Source organism: Electrophorus electricus, chromosome 20 (assembly GCF_013358815.1).
Source record: "Electrophorus electricus isolate fEleEle1 chromosome 20, fEleEle1.pri, whole genome shotgun sequence".
In the NCBI taxonomy this organism is placed as follows: Eukaryota; Metazoa; Chordata; class Actinopteri; order Gymnotiformes; family Gymnotidae; genus Electrophorus; species Electrophorus electricus.
In genome coordinates this window covers 3,816,442-3,829,103 of record NC_049554.1, presented here as the reverse complement: position 1 = coordinate 3,829,103, position 12,662 = coordinate 3,816,442, and the positions used below count along the sequence as shown (strand labels likewise).

The 12,662-nt window shown below is 43.7% G+C and overlaps 2 protein-coding genes across 4 annotated transcripts in view; one reads left to right on the top strand and one right to left on the bottom strand.

Annotated features, from left to right (window-relative positions):
- grm2b (glutamate receptor, metabotropic 2b) overlaps positions 1–4,875 on the top strand; it is a 20,972-nt gene extending 16,097 nt beyond the window's left edge. For 2 of the 3 annotated variants that reach the window (XM_027012483.2, XM_027012484.2), the window contains exons 5-6: positions 1,736–1,916; positions 3,581–4,875. In XM_027012483.2, coding sequence (XP_026868284.2) covers positions 1,736–1,916; positions 3,581–3,645 — 246 coding nt within the window. In that variant the 3' untranslated portion in view covers positions 3,646–4,875. Of the gene's footprint in view, positions 1–1,735; positions 1,971–3,580 lie in introns of all 3 variants that reach the window. The other variant, XM_027012485.2, reaches the window with a different exon arrangement.
- rrp9 (ribosomal RNA processing 9, U3 small nucleolar RNA binding protein) lies at positions 4,420–12,662 on the bottom strand. Its single transcript, XM_027012486.2, has 15 exons — positions 12,475–12,662; positions 12,085–12,170; positions 11,878–11,996; positions 11,576–11,643; positions 11,290–11,331; positions 11,068–11,194; positions 10,773–10,897; positions 9,221–9,313; positions 8,674–8,774; positions 7,410–7,544; positions 7,052–7,114; positions 6,701–6,846; positions 6,212–6,291; positions 5,656–5,729; positions 4,420–5,292 (listed from the first exon to the last, which is right to left on the bottom strand). Exons 1-15 carry the CDS (start codon positions 12,553–12,555, stop codon positions 5,199–5,201), a joined length of 1,434 nt encoding a protein of 477 aa, XP_026868287.2. The 5' UTR covers positions 12,556–12,662; the 3' UTR covers positions 4,420–5,198.

Genomic DNA, 12,662 nt, shown 5'->3' with positions numbered 1-12,662 from the left:
AGTGTTGGTAGCTGTGCATAGCTTTCCAACAGAAACGGGATAAATACGTTTTCCTGATCTTGTAGCTCCTAGTGCTGGCTCTTAAGGCAATCCAAGGTAATTAAAGGATGCTTTTGTTGACGTCATTGGAGAGTAGCTACTGGGGAAAACAATTCGTTTTACATGTACGGTATCAGATGCACTTTATGTGCATTTTGTTAACAAACCACTATTAAATATTTGGAACTGTCAGAAAACATTTTTTCGAGGGGACCAGCTGAGCGCGCCAACAGTGATGCAGCCTTAGTTATGGAAATATATCGGCCAAAAATGCAAATAGAGCTACTAATGAATGATAGTTGCTAGGGGCGAATTATCATTATTGCAAGACTGATAGCGGCAACGGCTACCCATCATCGAGTTTGTGAAAATTATTCCCATATTTTGCACAGTTGTGAGCTAATATATAACCGAGTGCAAAATCGTGTTAAACAAATGCAAATTTGCAGGCGTACGTCTAAGCCTCGAAGTTGTAACGGCTTCTACGGTAACTCCGCCTGAATGGAGCCTCCGTGATGTGGGGGCAGACGGGCGCTTGTTTTTCGAGCTCTCTCTACGGGAGTCGGACCCCAGCACCCAGTGGTGCCGGAATGGAGATACAGAAGGAGCGAAGGTTTACATCGGTCTGAAACCCCCCTCGGACACTTTTACACTGTGAAATCATACCTACCAAAGAGCTCTGTCTCTGAAATGAAAACAGTTTCGAAGTGAATTAGTTTTAATGTATTCCAACATAAAAGACTTCATATCTCGCAGGCTCGGTGCTTCTGCACTGCAAAGCCCAGCGAACTCTTTTCCTCGCAGATGCAAGGTGCAGCAATCTCCAGAAGAACAAAGATTATTATTATTAGTTTCTCGGTGTCGAAGTGATTGGTCTGCCTGTTTACTCACGTAAAACCTCACTTTAAAAGACGTGCTACTGAAGATGCTCGGGGGTCCCAAAGGAGCGCTGTCACAAGCCGAGGTTTCTTTCTGAGAACTGGGGAACTAAAGTGTTCAGAACAAAAATAATGATACTGAAACACTCCGGTGGTTTGGAACTAAATTAAATTGAAATCTGACTTGAGGCTCTTCAGGGGGGAAAAAAGAATACAATATAAAATTGTAAGACTATTGATGATCTGTCCTGGAGTGCAACATAGCGTCTTGTTTAAAATAATATTTAAAAAATTTCACAAACAAAATGAGAAATTGATACTATTGTTAAGCCTTCAGAAATGCCACAAAGATTTGGCACACCAGTGCAGCATGTGCTAGGGTCCATGTGCCTGGATTTTAAATACGTCAGAGAATCAGGCGCTAGGCTACTTAATATGCACCCGCTGATCTATTAACTAATGGTTAGGCGGGACTTTTGGCGGACAGACAAGCATGAGAAATTATCCTAACCAATCACATACCAGATACCAAATGTTCCGCTGACTTTCTCGTGGAAGTGCAGTATCTGGTTCAGACGTTGCTTAAAACCGCAGTGCTTGTTCTGTTTTAAACTCTTGTGCAGAAATCAAAGGAGAACCACATTAGTTGCTGATGAGTAACTCAACAGAGACGTTGATAAAAAATAGAAAAATTACAAATCAATAAGTAAATACATTTTGATGTTAGAATGAGCTGCTTTAAGACTGTGATTTGAATCTTCAGCTGCAGATCTGAGGCTGCTAATGAATATCTCATGAGCCGTGTCTCTCCTGTACAGGTGCAGACCACCACCATGTGCATCTCGGTGAGCTTGAGCGGCTCAGTGGTGCTGGGCTGCCTCTTCGCTCCCAAGCTCCACATCATACTGTTCCAGCCGCAGAAGAACGTGGCTACGCTGCGCACGAAGGAGAACCGCTTTTCCACAGCCAACACGGCACCCAGCTCCACGTACTCACAGGGTAGCTAAGCTCTTTTCCAGGACACTCGCTGCATCTGTAAAGTGAAGAACAACTGTAAGGCGGCACACGCACGCACACACACACACGGCTACAATACACTATCAAATTCCTGAGATAGTGAATATCAGCTAAAGTATACATGAGATGTTTTGTAGGCTACAAGTAGTACGTTTATTAAGTTTATTAGTTTAGTAAGTAGTAAGATTATCACTAGTGAGCTTAGACCCAAATTCCCATCTTTATTACCTTGATAATTTTTCATTGTATCAAGAGCTAGTGGGCATCAGACTTTTTGAGCAACAATGTGGAAAATATTTACAATCAGTGACCAGAAAAATTAAAAAATAGAAACTAGCTTTGCATGTGAACGGTTTGTGGTGTGACTCTGGTTCCTGAAGGCTATGGTCTGAGCATTGGCAGGCCATAGAGTTTCTAGGATTTTTGAACACAGTGGTCTCAATTGATAAAACAAGCAATGGATCCCAGATGTTTGCTTTGTGGAAGGCAGTTCCTGGAGGATGATCGTGAGAACTTAACAGTAAATTTAACAATAACTTGCTCGTCCACAATATGACAGTTAACATTACAATACAGTTGTGGGCTACAATGATGCATTCAGTCCCATGTAGTGTAGTGCAATCTTGTCCATGAGAAGTATACCAGCAGATGACCTGGAAAAGTGCCTCTCCTGTCTAACTGAATGATCTTCTGTCCAATATAAAGATGTAATCACTCTGTATATGAGCATCTGACAAATGCTGTAAGTGTAAAATGTAAAAAGGTAGGTTGTCAAATGCATTTGCAGTGGACTACCACCCACTGATGACTGAAGAAAGGATGTGTAATCTAATGAATCCTAGTTCCAACTACACCATCTTGATGATAGACACAAAATGTAGAGTAAACTAACATGAAGCCATGGACCATCAGGTCTGATTATATACCTGTAATTGGTGTGTAAAACATCCTTAGGTTCTGAGAAAGGTGCTATGTAAGTGTAACCATTCATTCCTTCATACATCAGTTCCTTGTCGATGGAGAAATCATAATGTTTTTGGGCATATATGGGCGGCCTAAACTGGGTCCATTCATACTAATAGATCACAACAATATCATTTGCAGAAGACCAGCTTCATCTATCCATGGCTGCTGTAGAGAATGAGTACTCTCACCAAGTTGGTGTCGGTGCTATAGTGCAAGAATCGCCCAGGAATGGCTTAACCTTCAGATAAAGCAACTGTAGTGATCTGAGCACTATCCTAACCTAACCTTGGAATTAGTGTCACAGAGCACCTTGAGGATTAGCTTGAACCAAGCACCAGTAGTAGGAAGCGTCCACCCATCAGCCCTAACTAGACTAAGCATTGATGTTTGCATGGTCAGCTCTGACATCAGGATGCTTTGTGACCCATATGGAGTCCTTGCCCCAATATGTAGCAGCTGTTACCGAAGGTGGCCCAACAAGATACTGAGCAGGGGCTTGTATTTTTCTGGTCAGTGAGTGTAGATGGTATGATCACGATGGTTTCACTGAGATTAGTGCATCACAACCTAGTCACCAAACATGTTCTAATTGCAATTCTGTACGCAAATGATACGTTGCTGAACCGCTTTATTTCTTTCCCGTCAATATATCTCACCACCAAATGATGTTTCCTTCACAGCCACAACCGTTCCTACTGTGTGCAATGGACGAGAGGTTGTGGACTCTACGACATCGTCATTGTGAAGGAGAGTAACGCACGCGCCGCATCAACGATGTCATGGATCAATCCATCAATGCCTCTTCCATCAAGGGTGCTTTCATCATCCATTTCAGACAATTAAGCTCAAAGTCCTAAATTATAAAAAGGGAATGCTTGTAAATAAAACAAACTGTATGGAATCCATCTGCTAGCATGAGCTAGTAGGGTAGATTAGACGCCACATGACACTACAATTTGATGATACCTGAATGTTTTTCCCATTTGGGACTCAGTACTGTATGGTGCCATTCCTTGCGTGATAGGGGTGTGAACCTCCACTCCTAGAGCACCATGGCAACATTTTCCCTGCTCTGAAGCAAAGCAGCAGTTATGAAAGCTTTTGTGACAATAGTGGGTTAGATAAACGATGACACTAAACTGAGCTCTAGCCCACCAGGAGTGGGAAGTGAGTGAGTGCTAACAGTAGATATTTGACTTTGACCTTAATCTGCGTTTCAATAAACGGACTTTTGGCCCTGTGGTGCGGTCGAGGACATGAACAAGCTTATCAGGTAATGATATTTTACAGTCTTTGGATTTCTGTATACTTCTGCCATGCTTGACAGTAGGAATGTGTAGAAAGATGTATAGCCCCTTTAGCTCCGTCAGTGTCCACGTGCAAGTACGGCCCTGAAAAGTGTATATTTTCAGTGTATGAAAATGGTATGTTTGTTCATTGTAACGTGAGCACTCAGATTGAGAAATCCTTTATGTGCAATGATATAAGTAAATAAATAAGCAACTTTTCAGGGGCCACATTTACTTTGACAATTAAATTTTATATTTTGGTAAAGACATGAAGTGGTGGGTTTCAAATTACACTTACAAAATCAACAATCAACTTCTACATAGATTCTTCAGAGACAATTAGACATCCAAGCTTTCTGAACTCTCAAACTGCAGGAAGACCACCTCTGGGAGTATAAGCACTACAGTATTACCATGCTTTACTTCAGTAGTTCAAGTCATAAATGTCATTGGAAAATCTTTGTTGTTCTTGGAGTCTTGTTGCTGAAATGTTTTCTTCTTTCAATGCACTGGCTTAGTGGCAATGCAAAAATAAACTATATTCAGTATTTCTTTTTGACTTGAAAACAATCTTAGTGTGTTCAGTTTGCAGTAAAGAGCCAACAGAAATGTATTTAAATGTGATCTTTGGTGAACCAGTCAATGCGCTTCCTGTAATATATGTAAATAAACTTTTTTTTTAATGACTCGATTGTTAGTTTTGCACAGGAGCGGTCATGTTACATCTTTAAGAAGGTACGGGAGCCTCCCACAGAACCGTTCTGAGTACCAAGCTACTGGCTCCTGACTCCACTGCAATCTTTGCAACTGAAACAAAAATGCCATGACTATAGCAAAGGGAGGTCCAATGATGGACAAGCTGCATCAGCCTGCTAGATAAATAAGTCAAAACAAACTGAAATTTTCATCTTATATTTCTGTAAATGACAATGTACTGTCACAAGAGTAAAAAAAAAAAGAAAAAAAAGAAATCAAAACCAAGTCTTCATTGTGTCTGTGCGCATGCATGTTATTGCTCAGTCTCTGCCTCTCTGTTCTGCCTTTTGAGAGGAATGATGTAGAGTCCGTTCTTGGCGTCCTTTACTCTCCACCAGCGGCCCAGTCTAACAGAGACCGAGCGCACGTTAGTAACGCACCCCAACACTGAGAGCAAGCATGAGTGTACTTCCCCAAAGGCACTGATTAAGACTTGAAATACATTATGGTGCCATATGTAGTGAGTGCAAGGTTTAATATATGCTCAGGCAAAAGGCCAGCCCAGCTTGAGGGATGTGAACATGACAGTACTTGCACAGTGCACAAGCACCGCCATGTGGTAGGTTTGAGACATTACCTCCAAAGAAAGGAAACCCCCACCCCCACCAACTGGTTTTCGGCATCATTGTATTAATGCATGTTGACAAAGCCAGTTTGCAATATTACATTTATTTCACTTCATAATGTGTTCATAATTGTAGGGCATTTACCTGTGCTCCTGTCCAACACCAGCCACCAAGAACTTGCCTGAAGTTGAGAATTTCAAACTATTCACAAAACCAGTCTGAAAAAAAAATAAATAATAATTATTGAATGCCACTGTTGGCTTCAAGATGCTAAGGGGTGTTCAAACTGGCAGCCTCACGAGGTAAGCAGCTATATTATGACAAACACAACCATAGTCTCAATAAATTGACAACACGCAGGGGATGGGGTGTATTTAAACCAAAGCACGTTCAGAGGATCCAAAGTTCAGCCCTAGCCTCCTGAACAGCTGGAACCCTTTAAACCAGGGACATCCAACCTGTCTATAGCCCCTCTCCCCTCCCTTCTTGTAACGCTTACTTTCAACCTAGTACCAAACATCCCTGCCCCAACAGTGATCCCGGCTTCACCCCTAAGCTATATGAGGTCTCTGAGCACTTCTTAAACACTAGCGACAGGTTTGGGGCTGGAGAATCTCTGAGCAGCGCTGACCACAGTATAAAGGGTCGTAATATAATGAAACTAAATCAGTTCTGTTCAGAGATCTGAAGAAAGTCTCACCACGGGGATGGTGAATAGCGGGTCCAGGCCTCGGAAACCCTGCCCACACTTCCATAACTGTACCATGGCGTTATGGGAGCCTGTGGAAAAAGGAGCAGAGCACAGCGTTGTTATGGAAATGGGAAGTCTCGTATGGAAATGGATAGAAAAGAAAAGAGCATAGAACAGAGAGGGAAATGGAGCTGCTTACAATGCTGATCAAGGTGATCGTGCATTGGAGAGCATGTGTGGGTGTGTACACACGAGGGAGCGAGCGAGCGAGCGAGGGAGCGAAAGAAAGGGCAGAGGGAAAGTGGAAGCGCGTGGGTGTGTGTGAGTATGTACACACTCAGGAGCTTCTGAAGGCATGTATATGCATAAGCACGTCAAATAAGAGTGTTTGTGAGCCGGGTCCATGCGTGCACGTGTCGTGATGTGGGTGTGTAGCCATAGTCGTGTGCACATAAGATCGGTCTACAAGCGTGCGCGTCTGCATGAGCGAGTGTGTACCTGAGGCCACAGTGTCGGAGTTATGCAGCGCCGCCACTGAAGACACCCAGCAAGGCTCCTTGAGCCCTGCGTTGCCATGGACACCATGTGCCTGCTTCACAACGCTCACTGGTTTCTTCTTGCCCACCGACCAAACGCACAAGCAGCTAGACATACATGCACACACAAACACGGTCTCAAAGACTGCCATTTCAAAAATGCATAGCAAAGTATAATGTCAGCAGCGATGATTTTTCGTTGTTACAAATGTACACCCTCAAGAGGGTCAAGTGATTTGCGACCGTCGTCAGGCAGTAATCGCATTTAAAGTTCAACACCAACGCAGACAAAGAAGAAAATGTGCAGTCTTACCCGTCATCGCCGCCGGAAACCATGTGCTCTTCATTGATGAGCTGAACGCAGTCAATGGAGCCTCTTCAGAGAGACAGACGCACAGAGAGGACGGGAGGTTGCATAAGACACTTCATGGTTTAGGTGAAAATAAAAGAGAAAGAGCATAAACTTCATCTATGTAAATCAGAACAAGTCAGACAGAAGCCATTTCTGCTGCAGGTCAAAACGTAGTCAGATCTGCAGACTTGTTCGAGTTGCTCAAAGAGGGGAGACACCCTGCCTCTTTCACAAAAGCCACTAAGCCTGGCATGGAGAGGAGGAGGAGGGGAGGAAGAGTAGAGAGGAATACATGAGGAGGGGAAAAAAAAGCCCTCACTCGTGCCCGTGGAACACGAGCTGCGTCTCCTCTGCGATCTTCCAGACGCGGAGCGTGCGGTCACGCCCGCCTGCAGTCACGCAGCGTTCCCGCCCGAGGCAGTCCAAAGCCGTGATCACGTCCTGGTGGCCGAACCTGAGGAGACAAAACAACGTGAGATGACACACACGCAAGCTCACACTAGCCGAAGGATTCGGCCCTTTCTCTAGCAGGAAGTTACCCAGGTGCTTGTGCAGTCTCTTGTGATCTCAAAGCTAGAGTACTGCAACTGGCTACTTGCTGGTCTTCCTCTAAAAGCCATCAAACCTCTACAACTTGTCCAGAATGCAGCAGCATGACTGGTCTTCAATCTTCTGAAGTTCACACGTTACTTTGCTGCTGCGCTCCCTTCATTGGCTCCCAGTAGCTGCACGCATCAGATTTAAAACCTTGATGCTTGCCTACAAAGCCAAAACTGGACCAGCTCCTTCATACATAAGGTCAATGGTCAAAGTCTGAGCCGTACCTCGAGTACTTCGAACCTCAAATACAGCTCGGCTTGAAATACCTTGCTTCAGGTCTCATGGACGACAAGCATCGAGACTATTTTCTGTCCTGGCTCCAAGATGGTGGAATGAACTCCCACTTGCTGTCTGGACAGCAGGCCCTTGCAGTCTTCAAACGCAGACTGAAGACCCATCTATTCATGGAATATTTAAATGACAACTGACCCTGCTCCTATATTGATGGACTAATTTAGTACTTATTGTGGGGTATTGTTCATGTTGTTTAACAAACTCTAGAACTTAGTTTAGTGCACTTATCACTGTTTAAAATAGACCTTATGTATTTTGTACTTCTAGGTATCAGCATTGAATCCTGTATTCTAGTTCATTGGTATGTTGGACTCTACCGTACTGTACTGCACTAGGATATTCTATGCGTAAATGACAAAGCACTTTTGTAAGTTGCTCTGGATAAGAGCGTCTGCTAAATGTCGTAAATGTAGCCGATACAGAATTTAAATGCATGCAAACAAAAACAGACTCTAGCAACTTCATCAGGGTGTAGCATTTCCAAAGTCTGTCCTTGGAAACTTTGAGGGACCAGATTTTCACTGCAGCCCACCCTGCATCACCCCTAAACCAAGTAATCCCTCCCAGAGTTGGGATCATGTAATAAGCCATACCAAACGCTGCAAAAAGTTCATGTTTTAAAAACAGGAGAAGCCGGTCAGACCACTCGCAGGCCAATCAACCCATTTGAGGCCCAAGCTTGCACTCACAGTGTCTCCACGTAAGCGTTTTCATCCACGTTCCACACTTTGACGGAGCGGTCGTGGGAGGCGCTGTACAAGTCGTGTGTTCCTCTCCGGAAGGCCAGTCCCTGCCAGAGGTCATAGAGATCAGCGCAGCAAGAGAATCACATGGTTGTTTTGTTCTTTTTATGTAGATTATTTTGTTTCTTATTACTTTTTCAGTTTGTTTGCAAAATTTGCAAATTTCTATTTTCACTTTTACATTTTTTTGCTGTTACTTTTTAGAAAAAAAAAAAAAAAAAACTTCCAGTGGTTTGGTGGTTATATCACAGCACCCCAACATTTAGCTATGCTGTAGGGTGTTCCATTCACTGGCACTTATGAAGTGATGCACAACTGAACAACATAACAAAAAGAAAAATTAGAAGTTGGTGTAAGACAATGAACCCAAACTGAACTGCACCTTCCAGCTGTCACACTTAAAAATGGCAGATGAAAAAGCAGATGGACTAAAGAAGCAAGGCAGCCGCAGACAGCTGCCGAACACTCAGACGGCTGGGCAGGAGCTGCTCACCGATACGGCGTCTTTGTGTCCTGTAAACTTGTAGAGGTGTTTGCAAGTCGCCGCTTCCCAAATCATGATCAGCTTGTTCATGTCTCCCGTGGCCTGTAAGGAAGGAATTGCGTTTTCTGCCAACTTCACTTAAGCATCTGCAATTGCTCAGAGCCGCACTTAAGTAAAATCACACTACATCAGATATACCTAGGCAGTGAATAAGAAATGAATACAACCCTTTTTTAAAATGTTCACATTTTGTTGTCAGGTTCTGTATGCTAAATGAATATAATTGGGATTTTGCCTAAATGACAGAGCACACCACCTGAATGCGGTGAATCCATTTTAATATGAAGAAAAGTGATCTTTTAATTGATAAAGCTGAAGTTTCAAAATTTTGAGTTCAACTACACAGACATCTGTGGAAGCACGTACAGCTTCTGGGGTAGCTCTCTGCAAACTCAGCGGACAGACTGGCACGTCTCCTCCCACAACTGTGCAAGCTGGGAGAGGTTCACAGTGTGTTGCTAATGGTCAGCAACCTGCAAAACAGTCATTCCATTGATTTTCTATTGGATTTAGACAAGGGCTGTAAACAGGCCTGTCAAACATAGTCCCCATTTTTTTTAAGCAAGCCACTCCCCCTGGAAGCTTTGGCCTAGTGCTTGGGGTCATTGTCCTGTTGGGATGAATTTCTGAGCCATTTTCAGATGTTTTGCTGATCTGATCAGGTTCTTCTCCAAAATCTGCCTGTACATGGTTCCATCCATCCTGCCCTCAGTCTTGATAAGTTCCATAACCGCTGTAGATGAGAAGCTTCCAGATAACATTCTCCTTCCACCACCATCAATCTTCACAGATGGGATTGCATTTGTTTTGGTGATGGACCATTTTGGTTTTATCTAACCAGAAAATCTGCCCATTTTTTGCTTGATCCTTGAGGCTGTGCAAACTTCGAACAGGACTTCATGAGAGGGTTGGAAAAAGAAAGAAAATCCATCTGAAGACAACTCCTTTGCAGTATTTTGATATTGCTGCAGGGTACACTTGTTGTACCCTGTTGTCTATAAAACCCTGTAGGTTTCTCGAGGTTGCCAGTCGGTTCCTAGTAGCCTTTCGGTCCAAATACCTTCTTTCCCACTCATCTAGCTTTGATGCAAGACCGATTTGGGCAGACTGAAGGTGGTCCCACATGCTTTCCACTTTTAATGATGGACAATGTCCCAGAGTATCTTCAAAGCCTTAAATACTTTTATATCCCTCTCCTGGGGTGAACCTTGCCACAACTTTGATGCAAACCAGTTGTAGAATTTTTGGGAATTGTGTAGAACAGCAAGAAAAACACTGATTTATAGCATTTTCATTTGAGCTTACAGATCAACTAAATGTGAAAATAGTTTAAAGGGGTGTATTCAATTTCTATCCATTGTAATGTGTTCAGTAAGAATGAATTTGAATTGTCCATCTAATGGAATCGCTGTTTAACAATAACATCTGCCAACGGTTCTGCCTTAGAAATGTCTAGACAATAATTAAGACTGTCATGTCTCTGAACAAAACTCTCGCTCACCAGGTACTTGCCGTCTGACGAAATGGCCATGCAGAGAATGTGTGCGGTGTGGCCAACGTGCCGAGCCTCTGTACCCTTTCTGCCTCCGAGGATCTTATGTACCTTCTTCCCGCTCCCCACATCCCCTTCAACACAAACACGGAGATAGACACAAGACGGCGCCTCCATTATGGACCGTTTTAAAATGCATGTCTTCACATGGGCATCAGGTATCTAAAGCACAGAGAGGGTTTACAAGCTCAGCAAGGCTATACGCATTGGGCAAACAAGGATACTTGATAATCGGAACAGTTACATTTGATGATGGAGCAGTCTTTGGACGCCGAGAAGATGTGCTTCTCATCCGGGGTGATGCACAGGCACGTGACGGAAAGCTTGTGTCCCCTTAGCAACCTGATTTCGATGGGGTCTGGAGCTACGAGCTGGACACCAGAGAAATGAAGAGACGCACGAATACATCAGAGCACAAGCCTTCGGCCGCCAGTAAAGCTGGTGGGAAACGAAACCCTTTACTCACCCCTCCGGCAAGCGGCCTCTGCAACTTGCCTTTCTGCTCCAGCTGTTGAAAGAGATGGAGGTGAAAAATGGTTGTAGCTTTCTTGGAAGAGCAAGGTACTGGCAAAACCAAGGACACGGGTTTGATTCCCAGGGAGGATGCGAACACACATGTGTAAGCGAATGTATATGTTGCTCTAGAGAAGAGCATCTACTATATGCTGGAAATGTACAATTAAATGTTGTACTGTTATTACTGAAAACAAAACAAATCTACAGCAAAAGTAGAACAGATGAAGACGCCGTACCACGTCCTCCTTGAGTCGTCCAGCTATCAGGTCTGACTCAAAAGCCTCGTCCTCTACCTTCTTATCTTCTGCAGCCCAGAAACAGAGAGATAGACAGACAGAGAGAGAGAGAAACACCACTTTTAGATCAGGCAATATTCAGCTTTATGCTTTAAAAGCCTAATTAACTTGCTTTTTGTGCCTCAAGGATTTCAAGTTCGCAGTCACACAGAACCAGCACCCCCAAGCCTAAAGCATTAAGAGCAAAAAGTGGTGGGGTACAATCTCAGACAAAAATAAGGTTCTATCAACATCCCACTCACCTTCCTCTCTCAGCTGCTCCAGGTAAAGTTTGGCCAGTCGTAGCTTCTTCTCCTGGGGGGTCTCTTCAATCTCCTGCTCCACCTCGTTCTCTTTCCTTTTTCTCTTCGGCACCTCATCGCTGCTCAAAATACAAGCGCTACAAGTCAGGCATAATCTGTCCACACCGCACACTCACATCAGGGCGATGCGGAACCAAACGGCCTTACTTTTCGTTTTCTGACTCGCTGGATATCTCCTCGTTCAGTCGTTTGGGGAGTTTTTTTGAACGTCCTTTTACACTCTCATTATCAGCCTGGAAGTGCAAGAGAGCTTCAGCATGAACAATTCGTCCTGGCAATCACCAGCATCCCTGAGTGCACATACACACAGCTAGCTGGCTAACAGCTAATACGCACTAACCACGCGTTTGCCCTAACCCAAACTACTCCGAATAACCTTTGATTGGACTAAAAACTGGAGGTTAAAATTGGAGTATGGTGAGGGAAGTAAAATATTAATTCTCATCTCATTAATTCTTTCAGACATGGGTGAAACAACTATAAACATATGCCCAAAGCTAGCCATGCGGCTAACTTTAGTCTAACTCAACACCTTACCTTTCGCTTTGAACCAGTAAACCTGTCAGATTTGCTAAGAACCGCCGAGGCTGTCTTTTTCTTTATAAAGAAAGAAGACATGATGAACTATATTTTTATCCTTCAACTCGAGTCTTTGAAACTAAACGTTCGTATTCGTTTTATGCGGATATCACAACCCACATGGGTAATCTCCACATGTAACTCTC

Bases quoted from the DNA above. Each gene is read 5' to 3' on its own strand.
- rrp9 (XM_027012486.2), bottom strand. From the start codon at position 12,555: ATGTCTTCTTTCTTTATAAAGAAAAAGACAGCCTCGGCGGTTCTTAGC. The intron at 12,171-12,474 runs GTAAGGTGTTGA...TTGCACTTCCAG, and splicing joins TTACTGGTTCAAAGCGAAAG to GCTGATAATGAGAGTGTAAA. The intron at 6,292-6,700 runs GTACACACTCGC...CTTTTTCCACAG, and splicing joins CTCCGACACTGTGGCCTCAG to GCTCCCATAACGCCATGGTA.